The sequence below is a fragment of the Mytilus trossulus genome, chromosome 10 (genome assembly GCF_036588685.1).
Source record: "Mytilus trossulus isolate FHL-02 chromosome 10, PNRI_Mtr1.1.1.hap1, whole genome shotgun sequence".
Taxonomy (NCBI): Eukaryota; Metazoa; Mollusca; class Bivalvia; order Mytilida; family Mytilidae; genus Mytilus; species Mytilus trossulus.
In genome coordinates, this window is record NC_086382.1 from 42,091,089 (window position 1) to 42,111,662 (window position 20,574).

At 32.3% G+C, this 20,574-nt stretch overlaps 2 protein-coding genes across 2 annotated transcripts; one reads left to right on the forward strand and one right to left on the reverse strand.

The window, feature by feature from the left end:
• Positions 1-2,239: 2,239 nt before the first annotated feature.
• Positions 2,240-8,735, forward strand: LOC134687383 (uncharacterized). The gene is made up of 6 exons (XM_063547639.1): positions 2,240-2,488; positions 3,785-3,934; positions 4,299-4,551; positions 5,664-6,151; positions 7,303-7,442; positions 8,069-8,735. Exons 1-6 carry the CDS (start codon positions 2,380-2,382, stop codon positions 8,582-8,584), a joined length of 1,656 nt encoding a protein of 551 aa, XP_063403709.1. The 5' UTR covers positions 2,240-2,379; the 3' UTR covers positions 8,585-8,735.
• Positions 8,736-8,767: 32 nt separating this feature from the next.
• Positions 8,768-19,367, reverse strand: LOC134687384 (sialate O-acetylesterase-like). Its single transcript, XM_063547640.1, has 9 exons — positions 19,206-19,367; positions 17,789-18,111; positions 16,690-16,828; positions 15,808-16,009; positions 14,238-14,323; positions 13,386-13,525; positions 11,327-11,484; positions 10,183-10,381; positions 8,768-9,199 (listed from the first exon to the last, which is right to left on the reverse strand). Exons 1-9 carry the CDS (start codon positions 19,288-19,290, stop codon positions 8,897-8,899), a joined length of 1,635 nt encoding a protein of 544 aa, XP_063403710.1. The 5' UTR covers positions 19,291-19,367; the 3' UTR covers positions 8,768-8,896.
• Between the last annotated feature and the right edge of the window lie 1,207 nt (positions 19,368-20,574).

Sequence of the window (20,574 nt, forward strand, 5' to 3'; positions counted from 1 at the left end):
ACGTCCGTTCTGTCCGGTATGTATCCGTTTCACGTACGTTCAATGTCCGTTGTGTGTCCGTTAGGCATTTGTTACATGTCCGTTAGTACACCAACGGACTCCCAACGGATAACTTTTTTTTTATCCGTTAGGCGTCCGTTCGAGCTATCCGGTAAGGTGTGACCGAGGCTTAAGATTCCATAAATATTAAGCGAGGTAGATTTTATATAAAAATACACGGATGTTATAAAATTATTATACAAAACGTCTTCTTTTCTAAAATAAACCCCTGTCAAAAAATGTTGCATGTATAAATCATTGAAATTTTCTGAATTATGAATTATAGTACCAACATTATGTCATTGTAAACACACGGGATGGTTTCCTTTTTTTTTTTTAAATTTACATGCACAGAGCAGGATTTAGACTGCATTTGTAAAAAAACAAAGGCATCTCTATATCTTGAATTATCGATGTCGATTTGCTAAAAGAAATTTATAAATTAAATATATAGCACCTGTGCTATAAAAAAATACCTCTGAGGGTCATGAAATCGAATATTAAAACACGATCTATAATGTGAGTGATTTTACAAAATTTTCTAAACTTACTTCTTACCGATTTAAAAAAGTATCCATATCTTATTTTTAATTAACAATATGACAGTATGAATTAAATCATTAAATAAACAATGCTTCGAAATAATAATTATATAACAGAACCATACCTTTATTCAGAAATTACCAGAAACATCCTACATGTTCTATCGAAAGTATGCGACCGCACGATTTATTAAGTGAAATAACAACATCCAATAACAATCAAATCTGACTCCTCTTTTTCTTAGATCAAATCATATTTAAGTGAAAATTATTTATTACTTATCGTATGGCATTTTTTTCTCCAGTTGGGTGATATAGTCGAGCGATTGAAAATGTCTGTTTTATGGACTGCCCCTTATTGGATTTACCTTGTGCTTCGGTATTTTTTTTAATACCCTTTTTTATGATATTAATTTGTGGGTGCCCGGAAACAATATAAAATAATTTGTTACTTTCAGACGTATTAAAAAAACAATGTGACATATTCGTGCTCTTGTAAACGATACCCTTTTAACATGTTTAATAAGACAAAAAATGAATCATTTCAATTATTTTATGATTTGTTTTTTTTTGTCTACGGTTGCAGCCACGTATATTAATATGTTTACATTTTCACGGTGGAATTCCGGGAACATTGCATTACTTCATTTTTCTAACTGCTTTTTGTAGAATATCTTTGTAACTTTTATCTTTTGAAAATTTCAGTGTCATACTTATGCATGTTATACTGAGCCTTATGTATTCCTAATGTTTCCTCTTCCCAGTCAGAGATTTCACTATTGACTGAAACTATTTGATATATATATGTACGAACAATATAATAAAACAGTAAAAATTGTCAGTAAGATTGAATAAGTTATCCAAAAGTTTTCAATTTTCTGTTCGTTTTTCCACTGTGGTTCTTTATCAAAGCTTTCGCTAAGTCTGTATAAATGAGACATGCGTGGTGGTCATCATGTTAGGCTTCTGCCCATTTATACATTACTTCTAAAAGTTGTACCTCTACGCAATAAAGCCGTACTATTTGTTTGAGAATAGTGTATCATGTGACGAACTATATGCTCTCTTTGAAATGTCTCAATAACTTTACAAAGAACGGACTTATTTGCTTGTATTGTTTGGTTCCTGATATATTTCCTTTTTTCCAAATATTACTTCACTAAAGGATTTTCAAATTCATTTGTGACTTCTTTGTTGTATAATAATAGCTGAAAATTCAGTTAAAAGTTTCAGACATACCTACCTCACCTCAAACAGCAATAGGGGATGTAGGTTATCTAAGCCTAGGTTATTTGTATCCTTTTTTAGTTTTTGTAGATGCTTCAATAGGTCAATAACTCTTTCACCAATTCGCAAGAAACTTGGGTAAATGGATTTTATCTATTACCATGACTTTCATTTTCCAATATGTCACTAAAAAGTTATTGAACTTTATTCTTTTAAAAACGCGACGGGCGTATCATACACTCATGGCGCAGCTGTTTATAAATGAGATCGTTCGCCTCACTTTTAATACTAGTAGGAGGGAAATGTTCTATGTAGTATTGTGGCCTACTTCAATCAATTGCCGCTATCTATTTTGAAAGCAATCAACTTACTTATCAATGTAAATGGCTTACTTTCTCTTAATTTTGCCCTTGATTTGTTGACAGTAACTTTACAATTTACCTGTGTACAAGAAAAGATCATCTGGTGTCAGTTTTAAAGTTTCAACGATTACCGAAGAAGGAATTCACGTAATAATGCGATGAACGATTCATATAAGTACTGATTTTCTTGCTATTAACTTTAATTGAACATGTCAACTAAAGGTGTCACCAAGCGAGCAGTAATCGTTACAGCTATTGTGGTGATTGGTGGATTGTTTATAGCTGTTATTGTATTAGCGATACAGAAACGTGACTGCGGTAAATATGTTTATATTTTTAAGCGTGTCAACATAACTAGAATATATATGTAGTCAAGTGCAAACTTAATCACTTTCATGTTATATGTATCGTAATATAATTTACTTGTCAATATAATCGTCAAAATAATGGAATTTGATGTTACTGTCATACAAGTTAGAGGTTAAGCTAGCTAAACTGGTTCAATCCACCATTTTCAGTATCAAGTCAGGATATGACAGTTGTTATGCATTCGTTTGATGTGTTTCAGCTTTTGATTTAGCCATTTGATTAGAGACTTTCCTTTTATAATGATGATTTTACTTTTTACTTAATATTAGTTAATGCAATGTTGACTTTCTAGTTGCGAAGATCTTATACAGAAAATATGCATAGTTCAACTTATAATATCATCGATTTAGTCCCTTGCAATAAGGATTATAGTTTGATAGTCATTGTTTGTTTTGTTTTGTTTTGTTTTTAATCTTATATCCATCCATTTCATTTTGCCTTGTAACTAAATTACAAACACTTTGAGTGCACTATCATATTTTGTTTGCTATCCCTATACGACTGCAAACCTATACGGTTGTTGATCTACTGAATAGACAAAACACTTGTTTTATGTGTTCGTCACTCATTGGTTGACCAATGAGATGTTTGTTTCTCAATTCATGTCATATTAATGCTTTATAGCACAATTCACTTTTAATTATATAAAGTGTGAATTAAATGCTTCAAAATAAATAGATTTTGAATATTGTCGTACCATGGTGATAGTTTACACTTAAGAGCTTATAAGAGCTAAAAACAATTGTGTGCGCAATCTTCGATCCTAAATAATCTTTTGCTAAAAGGTGCCTATATTTATACAGAATCCCTTATCAAACCATATTGTACAAATTTGATGTTACAACAAAAATCTATGCATAATTCATGTAGTATATTGTAGTTTGTAGAGTTAAGTTATCTTGTATCAGTTATTGTAAAAAAAATGTTTCTACATAATGTTTGTAGGGCTTATGTCAAACAACAGACTCTTGGAGCTATGTTTTTGCCAAAATAACCTTATATCCATTCCGGAGCACCTGAGATCACCCCTAGTTTTTGGTGGGGTTCGTGTTGGTTATTCTTTAGTTTTCTATGTTGTGTCATGTGTACTACTGTTTTTCTGTTTTTCTGTTTGTCTTTTTCATTTTTAGCCATGGCATTGTCAGTTTGTTTTAGATTTATGAGTTTGACTGTCCCTTTGGTATCTTTCGTCCCTCTTTTATATATATTACAGCTTGATTTTTACTTTCTTTATCTATTGAACAGATATCAAAGACAGCGATGCACATGTACCAATATTTTCTCTCCAAAACAGACAATATATTCTTGACGATTTTAAGAAAAGCGATGGGATAAACATTCGATGGCTTCCGAATGTAAGCAGTCGGACTCAAATTGATTCAGCTTTATCGATAGGTAAGGAAATCAAGAACGTGTGAAGTTAAAGTGTACACTGTACATATATTAATGAGTTAATTTCAATCCACCAATTACTTAGAATTTATTTCATTATAAATAAATCACAAAAAAATAGGTAATTATCAAATTTCTTGGCTTGATCAACGGTATAGTAAGTATACAATATTTGATAAATATCACTGCAAAAAATGCACATACAAGTCATCCAGCCAGTAGTATTAAAAAAACCAACATATTCACTTTGCATCCAGGGACTAATATATGCAAAAAAAAATGGATAGGATTCAAGTTTTTATTGAGCAAACATTGCAATACTGTATTTGTCATTTCAGTATCATGAAACAAAATGAAAATATTGTAGGCAAATACAACATGATAGAAGTAATCATACAAACTACAAGTGGAAATGATCCTGTTATTGGAGCGAGCGATGGTCTTCAACTCAAAGACATGATAAAACGGTTGAGTGCTGCTAATACAGGCATTAAGATAAATGTGAAGAATAATATTGATGCTACAGCGGTTCTAAGTACTCTAAGAAATGTAGTCTCAGATAAACCAGTTCTGATATCCATTCCAATTTTGTCTCCAGGTTCCAGTTTCGACATAGACAGGTGACGAAACATTAGAAAGTTTAATATTATTTTTATCATATAAAAACACAAGGAGATATGATTTAGTTTTCATTAAGACTTACTAGTATATTTAAAAAAGAGATATTCTGTTGGAGAATGGATATCAAGAGGTACAGCTTTTTCAGCTTTGCAGAAAGAAAAAAAATATATATAAATGCACATATCGTTTCTTGGCTTATAAATGTTGGACCGCGACAAATGATATAGATGCAAGCATATGTCACAATACGGCTTTCAACAAAACGCAAAACCATACCGTATAGTAAAGCAAGCCGTTGTGGAATTTATGCCTTATTTATTAATATTAAAATATTATAGTAAGATTAAAAATGCCACGATATGCCAAGATGTAAAACAATTTAAACTTGTTCTCCAATGGCTTGATTTATGCACAAAACAATAACGAATATAATTCACTAGTTTGGTAGACTGCAACCAAATTTAGTTATTTAATTCAAAATTTTTCACACCAAATTCATAATATATGAAGCACCATCATAACATCATATTCAAGCGTTAGGTTGAATGTTTGTTTAATTTCATATTCGTAAAAGTAAAATCTATGCTATTATACAATTTCAAAATGATTTTTTATTTACATTTGTATTTCAAAAATAAGGTTTAAGTCATTCAGATCCCATTTTTGGCCATGTTAACAACTCAAACTTAATAGCACCCAAACACATCACGAATTGATTTTACAATGGCGTGGAACATATATACTAGTAGTGTTTTTTAGTGATTAAGATTATAACAAAATGTTGAATGCTGTATTTTTTTACATATTTTCCTATAATGTCTGTTTGATTTGTTCACGCAACGTTGTCAATAGAAAGTAACTTGATACGACTGTTTTTACAAGTGAAAGGTTTAACTAGCTATAAAAGCAGGTTCAATCCACCATTTTCTACATAAAAAATTACTGTACGAAGTCACGAATAAGACAGTTGTTATCCATTCGTTCGTTGTGTATGAGCTTTTCATTTTGCAATTTGAGTAGGACTTTCCGTTTTGAATTTTCCTCGGAGTTCATTTTTTTTTTACTTTTTATAAATATTAAATAAATTTGAAAAAAAACATTGTGATTTCAGGTTTAAGACAGATTTGTCAGCTTTATCAGTAAAGGATAATTACATTGGAGTAAATCTTGCTATTTCTAAAACTTTTTGTGATCTGTATGGGATAGAATATGGTACTTCCGAATACATAAGTGACCTGATAAAAACCATAAATTATGCTGTAACTAAGGTTACGATAGAAATGGAAGCTGACACTATACAATCATCATGGAAGGGTATAAAATGGGTTTTAGACACCAACCCAAGTGTGAAACTCATAATTTCTTCAAATTCAGTGAAAGTCAATGGCACAACATTTGATTTACTTATGTTGAGGAATGATGCAGATAAGAACAAATTGTTGTATAACATTGATGAATCCATGTATCAAGGTTTTGTAGATGTTTCATCAACTGCCGGAAGTCCTCTGCTATATTTTAATATTACTCCACGTGATGCGAGTAGTATAATTTGGAGCCATAACACAGATACATGGAATTTATTAAATACTGCCACACAAGGTAAAGTTAAAGCTGATTAGACATTACGTTGAATATAGTTTCCCTTATACCAAAAAAAGAGAAGAGAAATAGGAAAATTTGAATTATCCAAAGAAATCATCGAGGGTTTGGAGAGGAAAGTCTCTCAGCCTATGATTGAAATTCAGATGAATGCAATAACGATTCGAATGTCATCATTAAGTCAACAAATCAAGACTACATATTAGGTCTGAAATTCAGGAAATCACACAATAGTAAAATATGAGCATCTTTATTATAAGAAAACTAATAATGATCTAAATAAGTTACAATACAGAAGTCGGTGACCACCTCAAACCTGAATAATTATAAACCTTGATAATGAAAAATATCAAGACCAATGAGTACTAATAAGGCATTGAGAAAAAAATAATTGCATACAAGTGGAGAACCAGATTGACATTTTGTGTAATGTTCTTCGACAAAGAGATGTATATGAATTTAGCAGTCTACAATGAAATTCTTACATGTCAATTGCTTATAACGTCTTGTAACATGCTAGTCCATCTGTCTATAACAAATAACTTCCGCTCTTGAACACATTGGATTTTATTAATAACACTTGAAATGATAATTCTCCATGACAAGATTTTACATAAAAAATAAGGTTCATCGTGAAATAAAAAAAAAAACACCCAAAAATCAATGTCCTGAATTATGAACCTGTAAAATAATATTTACAGGATTTTGGTTTTACCTGTTACAATTAAACAGCATTGCCAATTATAAGGGATAATACATTGGTTTAGGGAGATAACTCTTTAAACCAGTTATGTCTTTGTAAAATACAAGCCAAATAATGTATATTAAGCATTTGCTTGAAACAGATTAAAAATTATATCTGTTTTTTATCTAGAAGTTAAGAAAATATTTATGAAAATAGTTGACACAAACAGACTGATGATTTCAAGAGTTGTTTTCCTTAACCAAAATATATCTACTTAATTCGTAGATTAACCTTGTTTCGCTTTAACACATTTGCAGTTGTTTTGATTTCTGTGTTGTTTTGATTTCTGTGTTGATTTTTGTTTGTTTGTTTGTTGATTTGTTTGCAGAAATGCCACATGGCGGATACTGTTTTGATATCTCTTTTCTTTTGATTAACAACTGAAAACTTGTTTAACCTGTTGTAGGTGATGTGATGGTGATAGAAGGTGACATCATGTTACTAGGACAAGATACACCTAACCAAACAAACATTCCTATAATGGCGCATACTGTGGGAGATAACAACAACGTTACGTTCGAACAATGGATCGACGAAATTATTAAGGTATTCTGTTATTTAGTTTTTAAAAAAAATTCAAATTGATGTTCTAGCTGCGAGATCTTTAATGTCATATCTTCTCAATTATTAAGGCTATAAGCTACTCTGTTTCAAAATAACAAGCTTTTAAAGACTCTTATCAATTTAAAATATACAAATAAAGGAACTAAAATATCAGAAGACGAAAGAAGAGTTCGGTGAGATAACTTCATCAAAGAAAAAATGTTTTGTCAAATACGGTTGAATTTAACATATTCAAAGCGTTCTAACTTCAAAATGTTTGTCACATATTTAATATATAATCAGTATTTTGAGAATAATAAAAAAAAGGAAAATAAAGTGGCAGATGAACTAAAAAAAGTAATAAAAAATTTGATATATTAGAATGTTTCAACACGAATTCCGAATACAGATGACTTTGGTCTCTGGTTGCTTGTCATTTACTTTTGATATTGCAGAATATGAAACTCGTGAAATAAATGAGAACGATAATTACTCATACGTGTTTTGCATACCATTAAAAGAAAGTATAACGTAATACTTTAAGATATATATATATATATCAGTATATATGTAATATGTTCTAAAGGCAAGGCAAGCAATATCCTGCAATAAATATTGAAATTTTATAGGTCGACAAAGGCATGAAACTCGATCTTAAAACTATTGACGCAGTGAAACCAGCATTACAGATTGTGTCAAGAAAGAGTTCCAGAATCAAAGGTCCTGTTTGGGCTAATGCTGATATACTTAAAGGTCCGGATGGCATAAATCCTCGAATTCCCGCAAACAGGTTTTTGGAGGCAATTCATGAATTTCCGAACGTTGTTCTTTCTCTAGGTTGGACGACTAAAAGTAAGGGAGATAACTATAGCTTAAACTATACAATGGAAATGGTAGAGGAAATGTATAATATTATAAAAGATTTACAACAGCCAATCACATTTCCTGTTAGAGCAGAACAGCTGATTGATTCTTTAGATTCATTTGAATGGTTACTTGGAAAGTCCCGAGGTTACACTTTAACGATTTGGACAGCACACAATGATAATGTAACGAAAGCCGATATGGACTTTGCACGTAGAAAACTTGAAGCAACGCGTGTATACTTTGATCTTCCAAGAGAATTAAGACCCACTTTTGTTTGATGGGTCTGCTGTCAAACATATTGCCATCAAATTGGGCAGCAGCCTTTCTCGTGTACAATAACAGTTGAAAAAATGAAAGTTATGTCTAAAGTTACACGATGCGATATCAGTAGATTTTATTTAAGCATCTAATGTAATAGTATTGTTATGGACACTTTGATTTTGTTTTCTATCGGTCATGATGCTGTTCATCTTTTTCGACATTATTTCTTGTTTTTAATAAATCATTGGAACTATAGAAAAATGAATACAGACATATTATATATTGCACATTTAATTATCAAAAATATCAAAAATATAGTTGTTCTTTCCTTAGTTATTAATCAGTTCTGGTATAACAACATTTCCAGAGTGATACAACAATGTGTCTGAGGGTTGTGCTATAAGTTGGATAAATGGTGGCGCTGGTAAATTATTCTCAATGCTATATACGGCACATTTTTTAAAAGGACATGGTGATTCTCTCCATGCATATCTTATGGCCACCACGTAAGAACTAGCACATCCTTTATAAGATATAGATACAGTCTGTTTATCATGGTCTGTGACAGGAGCTGCTACCCATGTAGAATCATCTGTGCTGCAATCAGATGTTTTAATCTCGGAGCAGCATACCTACAAAATTTTAACAGTATGATACATATTTTAGGTACAAGTCCGTGAAATTAACGAAAACACCCCTATTACATACTGTTGAATAATATACAAAAAAGAACATTATTTCCAGCAGTTTACTCGTCCTTGATCCGTGAAAATTGTGAATAAGGTTATTAATATAGCACTGAATGAAGGAGTTGTCATTAACACCTGATTCTCCAAATAACGATTTCTTTTTCATTTCAAACATACTTTTTCATAGACTCACAGGTCATTCCATCTTGTAAGTAATTTTGATGTAACAGTAACAAACAACAGGTAAACAAAAACCTAGACTTACCCATTGAATTGAAGTGAAAGAATATTGTAAATTGTTCGAGGGTATTAATTAAAGTTGTTCAGTCACCGCTTTATTGCAATGTTACAATTATTCTGAATTTTCTAAATTTGTAAATGTATGACCCAGTTGCTCCTTAAATGCGCAGTCATTGTAAGTCCTTCCAATCCTTTAGAGCAATTGAGAAGGAGCCTTTAATTTATACTGACTAAACTATATCAAGGATTAATTTTCCAACAATTAACGAAAGAACGTACACTGTAGTGTAATTTGTCGGGTATGAAGATTACCCACATAACTTGTTCTGGTTTACATTCTCTTGTTTCTTGATTCATTTCAGTACACAATGTGCTGTGTATTTCTTTGTTTACCATATATAATTTTATTTGCATGTAGCAATATCGATCTACGTAACACTTGAATGCTAAATTGCACACAGAAAACGAATTTCCATATACATCATTGTTGTGCCTGTCTCAAGTCAGGAGACTCTGGCCTTTGTAAGTCTTGTATGTTGTTTTTTTTTAAATTTAGTTCATTTATATGTTTTAAGTGTGACGTCCCTTTTCACTGAACTAGTACACATTTTTGTTTAGGACCCAGCTGAAGTCCGCCTTCTTTTTTTTCACAAATTCCCTATTTCCATTCTCCATTTTATTTTTACCTCAAATCCTTCATCCGATCTGACATCTATTTCAGCACTATCATCATCGTATGTAATCAAGTAAGTTTTACTCTGAGCGTCCATAAAATATTTTGTCGGAAATGGACCTTGGTACTTCCCAGCATTTCTACCATATGCTACTGTTAGACCCGATAAAAGCAAACGATCTGCAACATCTTCTTTGTCTCTTGGATGGATACTACAAATTAACTAAATTTTAAATATATTTTTTACCTAAATGTTTTCTACAACATTTGAAACGTATCATGCACGCTTTTTTAAAGGAGAAAACATTTCATCATAGGTGATAATATCTACGATGATTTGTCAGTTTTTATGGACCCGCAATTTTGAATTAACATTAACTTAGAGTTCGGTATTTTAATTTGTTTTACTTTTTTTTTTATTGGATAGTGATCTTTGTTGAGAAATTTACGATTGAGATTTTAACATTACAGTTTACACTGCCTTCTGCATCTATGGTCGGTCATAAGTTTATAGCATATAACTCTGTACATTACTCCATAACAATTGCCTTTACTAAATTAATAAACTTAAAAAAAAAAGTATGTTCTTGTTCATCTTCGATAACTGATGAAAAATTCGTTAAAAATGGAATTGTTTATGCGTTTACTTTTCTACATTGGCTAGAGGTATAAGGGGGGGGGGTTGAGATCTCATAAACATGTTTAACCCCACCACATTTTTGCACCTGTCTCAAGTCAGGAGCCTCTGGTCTTTGTTAGCCTTGTATTATTTTAATTTTAGTTTCTTGTGTACAATTTAGAGTTTAGTATGGTGTTCAGTTTCACTAAACTAGTATATATTTGTTTAGGGTCCAGTTGTAGGACGACTCCGGGTGCGGGAATTCCTCGCTACATTGAAGACCTGTTGGTCACCTTCTGCTGTTGTTTTTTTCTATGGTCTGGTTGTTGTCTCTCTGACACATTCCCCATTTCCATTCTCCATTTTATTTAGATATTAATCTTATTCACACTAATTATTTCGATGACAGAAATTCCACAGTTTTCAACTTCTGTTTGGTTTTTATTACAAATATCGAAAACAAAACATATCTGTTCATCAAACAACTTTAACATATAACAATCTCATAGTACACTCTTGCTAGAGTACATCTATTTACCCGCCGTAAGGTGAACTAAAATCTGGGAGATCCATAGCAGTGGCCATAAATACATTGTTCATTTTAGCATTAGGAACGTAACCATAGTCTGCGGTCTGATGCCATCTGAGGTCAGGAAATCCCGTTGTTATTGATGAATCATTCTTCCATGGACCAAGCTGTCCGAATAAAAACATAAGTTTTCAAAAATAATAGAATTCAGACAAAAAAGGGTAAAATTAAATTGTAAAACAAATGCATGTGAAGATTGCTAAATATGTTCTTATATTGTTCTATGTTGTGATGTTACACTATTGTTTCAGGTAAGGGTGAAGTTGGATACCTGTTAAAACGTTTAAACCAGCTGCATTTGTTTTCACCTATCTGACACAGGAACCTGATGTTCAGATGTGGTTTATATGTTTTTCTCGTCTTTTGTATAGATTATATCGTTGGTTTGTCCTTTTGAATGGTTTCACACTAATCGTTTTTATGGCTCTTTATAGCTTACTGTTCGATATGAGCCCAGACTCCGTACTGAAAGACCATACTTTGACCTATAATAGTTTACTTTTACATATTGTGACTTGGATGGAGATTTGTCTCATTGGCATACATTTTCCTATATCTGACAAGGAGAATAAAATATTATTGTGTGATTCGATATTTGACAACTTTTACCCATATGGTTTGGCTATATGAATCAATAGTTATATTCAAAGGAAATATTATTGTATGCATCGATAAGATTGAAACTCAATGACACAAATAGGTAAAAGTACATTTCGTCTTTAACTAATTCGTTATGTTAAACTCAGTACGGATGATTGAACTGGAAAATTCATTGAAACTACTTTTAGTAATTTATTGATAAGTCAACACACTTGTGAAAACAATCAAATTACTGTCTAACAGGTGCTAAATAATGGAGGTTGTGAGAAAAGATTTAAGGAAAACGAGGTATTATAAATTGAGATGCTAAAATATTCATGAATATTAATCTGAACGGATAATTCCTTACATTTATGCACGAAAAACAAGATTTGAATAAATCTTTAAGGTTAGCATTAAAAATGGTCTTGCAACTATTCTTTCTATAGTAAACGATTGCATGTAGAGTATAGTAATTAGGTTTATTCAATTAGTATTTTAAATCCAATGTGAATTTTCAAAAAGTCTAAGGATCTTCTCCAAATGTTTTACAAAAGTGAATTAAAATTAAACTTTTGGTTTTAATATTTCGACTCTTTACAATATCGTGACTATTATTATTCCCCATGCTCAAACATGCACGAAATATCGACTGCATAATGCATCTCACTAGATAGATTATTTTCTCCAACAAGTGGTCGTTGTTTTTGGTCGTGAAAATTTCACTTCCTGAAGACTCACAATCACATCGAAGATAAAAACAACAAAATGGGTTTTGATCGTCATCATAATACTTATAGTTCGTTTCTTTGTGTGTTTAATACATTGTCGTTTGGGTTTTTGTTGCACTTAAGTATACGTATGTCTGTTGTTTCGTTGTTTTCCTCTTACATTTGATGTGTTTCCCTCAATTTAAGTTTGTAACTCGGAATTGTTTTCTCTCAGTCGATTTATGACTTTCGAACAGTGGTATACAACTGCTGTCTTTATTTAAGATTGGGGGAATTATTTCTACTTAGTTTAAGGAAGCATATTCTAATTCACTCTAAGATATATTGATGTTTGTCACTCAAACACCCACATTTCAATGTCATATGTCCTAAACTTGAAATTAGGAAAACAAGATAGATAGTCAGTAAAGTATTTGATCTGTAATGTAATCGATTGTGTCTTCTTCCCTAATGCGATAGTTTCACTGAGTTCCTGTAGGCGCACTAGGTCTTGGTGCTTTCAGAATTCACGTTGTTCTCCCAGTTCTTTTTGCTCCCCAGATTTGTCTACACCTAATCAGTTTACGAGATTAAAACTTCAAGAAACCACTGTAATCTTGATCAGTCACCGAGATAATTTATTTCTGTTACTAGTAAATTGTGGGGTAAAGAAAATAAGGAACGGACAAAAGAAGAAAAGGCTCGTATTTTACACTTACCTGCACAAATCCAAACGGAAATTGCTCGTCTGTCTGCATTTCAGAATTAACATGGAAAGTTTCCCGCCAAGATGAAATCATTGCTGGAAACGTGCAGTTATATGTGTTAGGGTCAGCTGGAAAGATCGCATTTGCCTCACCTACAAAATCTTCAGTATATTATTAAAAAAACGTTATTTCGGGACTGATAAATGATTCAACTTCAAAAGAAATCGCAATATTTCAAAGCAGGACACATTTGCAATTCCACAAGTACAGTGCAACAAAGTTTATTATATAGCCTTGTCTACCACATCTTCTTTTTTATATCATCATCATTATGTATCAGAATTGGAAATTTTGTATTTACCCCAGACATGCGTTTCTTTGACAAAAGACTCATCAGTGATGTTCAAATACAAAAAAGTTTTAAAAGGCCAAATAAAGTACAAAGTTGGAGAGCACTGAAGACTAAAATTTCGTAAAAAGATTTACCCAATACAGCTAAGGTAATCTATTCCTGAGGTAGAAAAGCCTAAAGTTCTTCAAAAATACATTTAAGGTACGTGTGAAATCCATTCATGTTTGGTTCAAATAACAATATAATAGGAGAAGAAGTAGAATTAACCACATGAATCGAACTGATAAGAGTCCATAAAGAATCATAAAGCCATTACTGAAGCAGCTGATACATGATAATTTCAAACCTGTATATTTGAGTTTTCATAAATGAGAGAAGAAAATTCAAAAGATAGTAACTGAGCGCCTGTCATTTCACGGATAGTTAGATAACTTAGTACACTGTAATAGACCCAAACGCATTGAAATATAAGCTATTTTATTTGCGAATAACCGATATAAGCTATATCATACCTTGGTACCATAATGCACCGTATATGGTCATATTTGTAAGTGGGAACATCATAGCGTTCCATAAAAGTGATGGCGCGGTAGGCACCCTGTAAGAAATATAAGAGGATTATTGCCACAAGACTGGAAGTTTGATTGATGAACAATTTTCCTTTCATAAATTGGCATATGCAAGTGGACATGCACAAGTTTGAATAGCAACGAAAAAAAATGAAATTTGTTATCACATAAGCAACACGACGGGTGCCACATGTGGATCAGGATCTGTTAACCCTTTTGGAGCACCCGAGATCACCCCTAGTTTTTGTGTGGGGTTAGTGTTGCTTATTCTTTATTTTTCTATGTTGTGTCATGTGTACTAATGTTTGTCTGTTTGTCTTTTTTATTTGTAGCCATGGCGTTGTCAGTTTATTTCAGATTTCTGAGTTTTACTGTCCTTCTGGTTTCTTCCGTCCCTCTTTTACTTCTGTTTCAGGTTAGAGTGAGGGTTGTCCCCTATTAAAACGTTTAAACCCGCTGCATTTGGTTGCACCGGTCCTAAGTCAGGAACTTTATAATCAGTGATTTTAGTATGCTCTCGTTTTTAAAAAAGATTATACCGTTGGCTTTCCTGTTTGCATTGTTTCACACTAGTCATTTTTGGAGCCCGTCATAGGTTGATGCTCAGTTCGAGCCAAGGCTTCATGTTGAAGCCGGTACTTTGACCTATAATGGTTTACTTTTACATATGACTTGGATGGAGAGTTGTCTCATTGGTAATCGTACCACATCTTCCAAGAATATATAATCGTGTTCAATTTTAAAAGTGTAAAATTCGAGGTCGTGTAAAAAAGGGACAGATTATATAAATTTTGTGATATATAAGCCATAAAGAAGGTCTTTTAGCTGATGCTATTTGTCTTAATTGGTATAATCTTTCCATCAAAAGGAGTGCATATTTTTGTAATTAACTTTCCAGAGTGTGTGCAGTTATATTTTGAAATTTTAAAGGTGGTATCTTTTATTAACTGAGAAGCAAAGCTGGTGAGGCCTTTCTGTATTCTGTGAGGTCTATAAACATGTTGCTTGATGATACATTTTGGTATTTAATGGCGTACTATACATTAATGGCTTTTGCTTATATCAACTTCTTCATTAACTAATATCAACATTAGACATCGATCGATAGAAACTGACTTTGTCGCAAAACGTCCTTAGCGAAAATTACTATTTAGGATACATTTTTTTGTTTCTCTTTTTACGAAAAAGTTTAAGTATTACATTTTGAATTAGCATCACTGCTTATCTTTGGAAAAGAAAAAACACCAAAAGGACACAGTCTACTGCTGAAGTTATTCTTTTTATGTACTGTTCCTTTTCTACATAGATGATATGAAACTGGATCAGAAATCAGTTATATTGTGAAATGGCAATAACTTATCGAAAGATTAAAGATACATGTGCTATTGCTAGTAATCTATAGATGAATAGAAATTGTTAACGAATCTGAGATGAAGCGACACAAAAGCATTTAAAAACTATAGATGAAGCATTGAAGCTAATATAAGGTAATTATAAACTATTTTTAACTTACCATAATACATTATTTTCACTATTTTCGTTATGAAATGTTGGAATATTACACTTCTTGAGGGCTGTTGTATCGGACCAGGTCTCTATAGGTGTCCCTCCCCATGCTGACGTTACTAGCCCGATTGGATATTTCAATTTGTTGTAAAGTCGTTTCCCGTACAAAAAACATACAGCTGAGAAGTAGCCATCGGCTCCAACCGTTTCTTAAAAAAATATAAAGATATAAGTTTTATCTAAATAGGCATATTCGTCCAAAAACAAACTTTTCCAAAATAATAACATTGGTCCGTATGCGGACGGATTTTTCTTCATGTTTTACAATATTTAGTATTACGATTGGCTATCTAAGCCCTGAACCAAGTACGATCCGCAAACAATATGTTAAAAAGTTAGATTATATCCAATCTGTTTATCAATATTTTTCAGTTAGTGTATTCTTATATTTCAGAATATAATTTCAGAAACATTTAGATAAGTTTAAGATAATAAAATAAGTTGCAAAGCTGAATTGATATTTTAAAACGTTAACGTTTATTCGAATATGAACATCCGCATTGTCCGCAAAATCCCGTTTATATGAACAAATGCGTTTTCAAAGGGATATGATGTTTGTGTCTTCGACATAAAGTTTTGAATTATAGAACAAGCATTGATATTTCGAATAGCAGTAGTATAGTATTAATTTAGTGATTCGTCTACATCAGTCGTTATACAAACTTGCATAGATATATATTTATATAAAAAGAAGAAGATGTGGTATGATTACCAATGAGACAACTCTCCACAAGAGACCAAAATGACACAAAAATTAACAACTATAGGTCACCTTACGCCCTTCAACAATGAACAAAGCCTGTACCGTATTGCAACTAGAATACACTACCTTTGTTTGGTAAAGACCAACTTTCCATCACACTTTTTAGATCAGGCAATGGTACCATAGAAAATTCCATGCCAACTGTAAAGATTCTGATGTCAGGATAATTAACAGCATCTGCAATCTCTTCAGTGGCATTGAATAACTAAAAGGTTATTATTAAAAAATCATTCAAATGGTAACGTTTATTGCTGAACATGAATTATTCATCATATGACATGTATTCTGGAGTAATATTTACATACTTATAAGTGCACGATATCAAATCACAAAATAAGTTTTACAAACGTTCCCTTTTCCCAAATGTGAACTAACGAATTAGACTAATTGTCGGGTTTGCATTAGCATGAGCTGCAGCACAACAGATGCCACATGTGAAGCAGGATCTGTGTATCCTTCCGGAGCAACTTAGATTATCCCTAGTTTAGGTGGGGTTCGTGTTGCTCAGACTTTAATTTTCTTTGATGGGTTCATGAACTATTGTCTGACTGTCTGTTAGTCTTCTTTTTGTTTAGCGTTGGTGTTGTCAGTTTATTTTCTATGAGTTTTAATGTCTCTCTGGTATCTGTCGCATCTATTTTAAAGGTTTAAGTTATTTCAACATTTACTAGTGTTTCGAAAAAGAGTTCTATCACTCATTCTTTCAAATGTCAGTTTACAAGAATATGTTCCAATTGGGAGCTTCTATACAAAGTCAGGAGACGTGGTATGATTGAAAAGGGATTGATATAACACAAAAGTACTAGTAACTGCTATTCGTCGTACAATTTATCCACATCTTTAACATGAATTATGAAATACGAAGTGTCATTCAAGCTTAAATGTGATATACTACAGTAACTTTGTTCTATGAATAAAAAGGTGCAGGATAAATGGGTTAAGCAAGAACAGCGGGACCGACGGACGAAAGAACGAACGGACGCACAGACCAGAAAACACAATTCCCGTAAATGGAACATAAAAATAGATATGATAGAATCGCATGAACTCTAAAAATAAAGAAAGCGAGACTGAGTGCGTGTACAAAAGTATGCACTTTTAATTATAAAAATCGTATACTAATATAACGTTTTAAAACATATGTCAATTTTACAACTATACGTACATGTCTCATAATAAACACCATGTTACTTTGACCAGAACAGATCCATACATCACCAAATAAAACGTCACTCAACATGATCGTTCCCGATGAGGACATCGCAGTTATTGTATGTGGTTTTGTGTCTGTAACGGCTGCAAGCTTTACTTTCCAAGTGTTTCCTTTATCTACCTTAACGCTAATTGGTGTTTCTCCACTGAGCGACACAGTGACGTCACTTCCCGGTGATGGACCATATCCCCATACAATCGCTTGCTTTGGTCCTCGTTGCAGAACCATGTGATCTCCATAAGACGACGCAAAGGTGAAGTTTCCCGAAGATGGTGCTTAAAAATAATAATGAAACTTATATTTTTCGCACAAGTACTATCCCCTAAACAAGATAAAAAAAAAAGAAAAAAGAAAGAAAAAGTAATTTTAATTTAAACCAAAAAAAAAAGATTTTTTAATGAGAAAGTAAATCAACTACATGAAATTGGTTACGGATTATGGTAAACAAACAATTGTAATGGAACCTTGCTATTACATCAAGGAATAACTTTCACTCAGGTCACAGCTTAATAGTATAATTGAAAAAAAACATGCATCTGTGTGCATGACATTGAAAGATTCCGAAGGCCACCATTGAGTAAAACTAAGAGTATTCACTAAGAGAAAGTAATATGAGGACGGAAATATTGTCCACGGGATTAAGATGGAGATTTTTAAGATTCAAGATGGAAATTTTTAAGATTCAATATGGAATTTTTAAGTTTCAAGATTTTAATTATACGCTGGTCTGTCAAATATAACTTGGTTCGTTATCAGTCTTTTTTTGTATTCTTATTGTCACATGATATAAACTAAGTTAAAAGTTAATATGATAATTCATCCGAAGTTTTGATTAATCGACAAACATGGCCGCCATGGCTTAAAATAGAACATAGGGGTCAAATGCAGTTTTTGGCTTATATCTCAAACACTGAAGCTACAAGAGCAAATCGGACATGGGGTAACATTGTTTAACTGGTCAATATCTACAAAAGAAGTTGTTGCCCTTTAAAGACAATTTTACACAAATCTTTCCCTCTGAAATACAGGTAAGCGATCCAAGCTCTTGAGAGCCTCTTGTTTATATGTATATATTGATCACATTGATCTCTATTTTTCAGTTCATTTTCCAAGTTTTATTTAAAGTCGATATTCAATAAACTACACATACTAGATAAAATGGATAATAAAGGGACAATAAATGTTTGCAAACAAAAAGCGATTCAAACTGTGTTACTGAGTGGTCCGTATCAAGTGAAACTCGTGTATGTTTGTTTATTTTTCCATTTCCGCATTTATGCGTCTGGAGGGAGTTTTTATGTGCTCGTTCATTATCAGTCAGTCATAAAAAAGATGTTTGCTTAAACACTCGAGTTCGATTTGAACTTACCTGACCGTATACAGCATTCCACGCAGGTGAAAAGTAAAGCAAAAATTGAAGATGTTCGTACAATCATCATTTTTGTACTGATCATAAATATGACCTTGTATTGATAAAATAACTAAAAATAGGTAAACACAGGTCTATTTAAACATCACGTGTTACATGATCAAGTAAAGTTTGAGTATAAATAATACTTGCTTCCGTTTGTAGTTGCAGACGATTTATAGTTGTATGATATCACATTATCGTGTTATATAGAGCGATGAGCAGAGTGTTTTTGGTTTTCATTCGTCAAAATTATTGAGTCAGATGTAGGTATATAATATGTATACATGTAGACCAACCAGGCAAAATTATACGAAATCATGATATTCTGAGCAGTCAGGCGAATTTGTAATTGCAACAAATGGTATTAAGGGAACGACCATTTAATTTTCAGGGGTTAGGGGTGGGGTGGGGGTTGGGGGTATGCTATACTTTCTTAAAAAAAATATTCTGATCCCCAATTTGACGAAATAAAAAGAATCTGGTCAAGTAGATGACAAAAATAAATTCAAATTCCTCCTGTACCTGATAGTGTCAAACAAACAAAAAAGTTTGATTGTTATCATCGAAATCTAAATAAATTTGCGAAACAAGTAATTGCATGTTATAGGTGTTGTTGAATTTTTCTGCGTTACTTGTAATTGTAATTTAATGCATTACTTAAGCGAGAAGTTGGTAATTTCAATAACTACTATTTTAAAAAGATGGCCATTTTTCATTGGAACCTGCCCAACGGTAGAAGCCGTCAACCACATAAAAGCTTTATAAAGACTATGTACATTTTGACAAGTAAAGGTGGTAACACTGTTATATTAATCCGAAAATATAAAGTATCTTGAAACAGTAATGTATAATTTGCCAAATAAAACTGAAAATGCATATAATTACACTGAAAGAACTCACTGTCTAAGCATATGTACGTCCCTCAATACTATAACATTCCAGCCGTTTTTACATAGATATGTATGCATTTTAATAACTTTTGTTTCATATGTTGAAACTACTTTGATTATAGTTTGAATTACAATAAATATTTACTTCATCATGGTCTTCAGCTCTCCATATTTCTTCATACCTTATATTTTGTTTTCTTAGATCTCACATACCCATATACATACACATAGCCCTAAATGTAAATTAAACTAACCCACAGTAATACTCACAGTAAAACTCAGTTAAAAAAAGTTGGAGTCCAATGTCAAAATAGGTAACAGAAGAAACTAAGCAAACTGACATTGATTAATACATTACCAAAGAACTACCTATAGCAGTTACTTTATTGACATGCCAGCTCCAGACCTCAATTAAACTAATTGAAAGTTTATGTCTT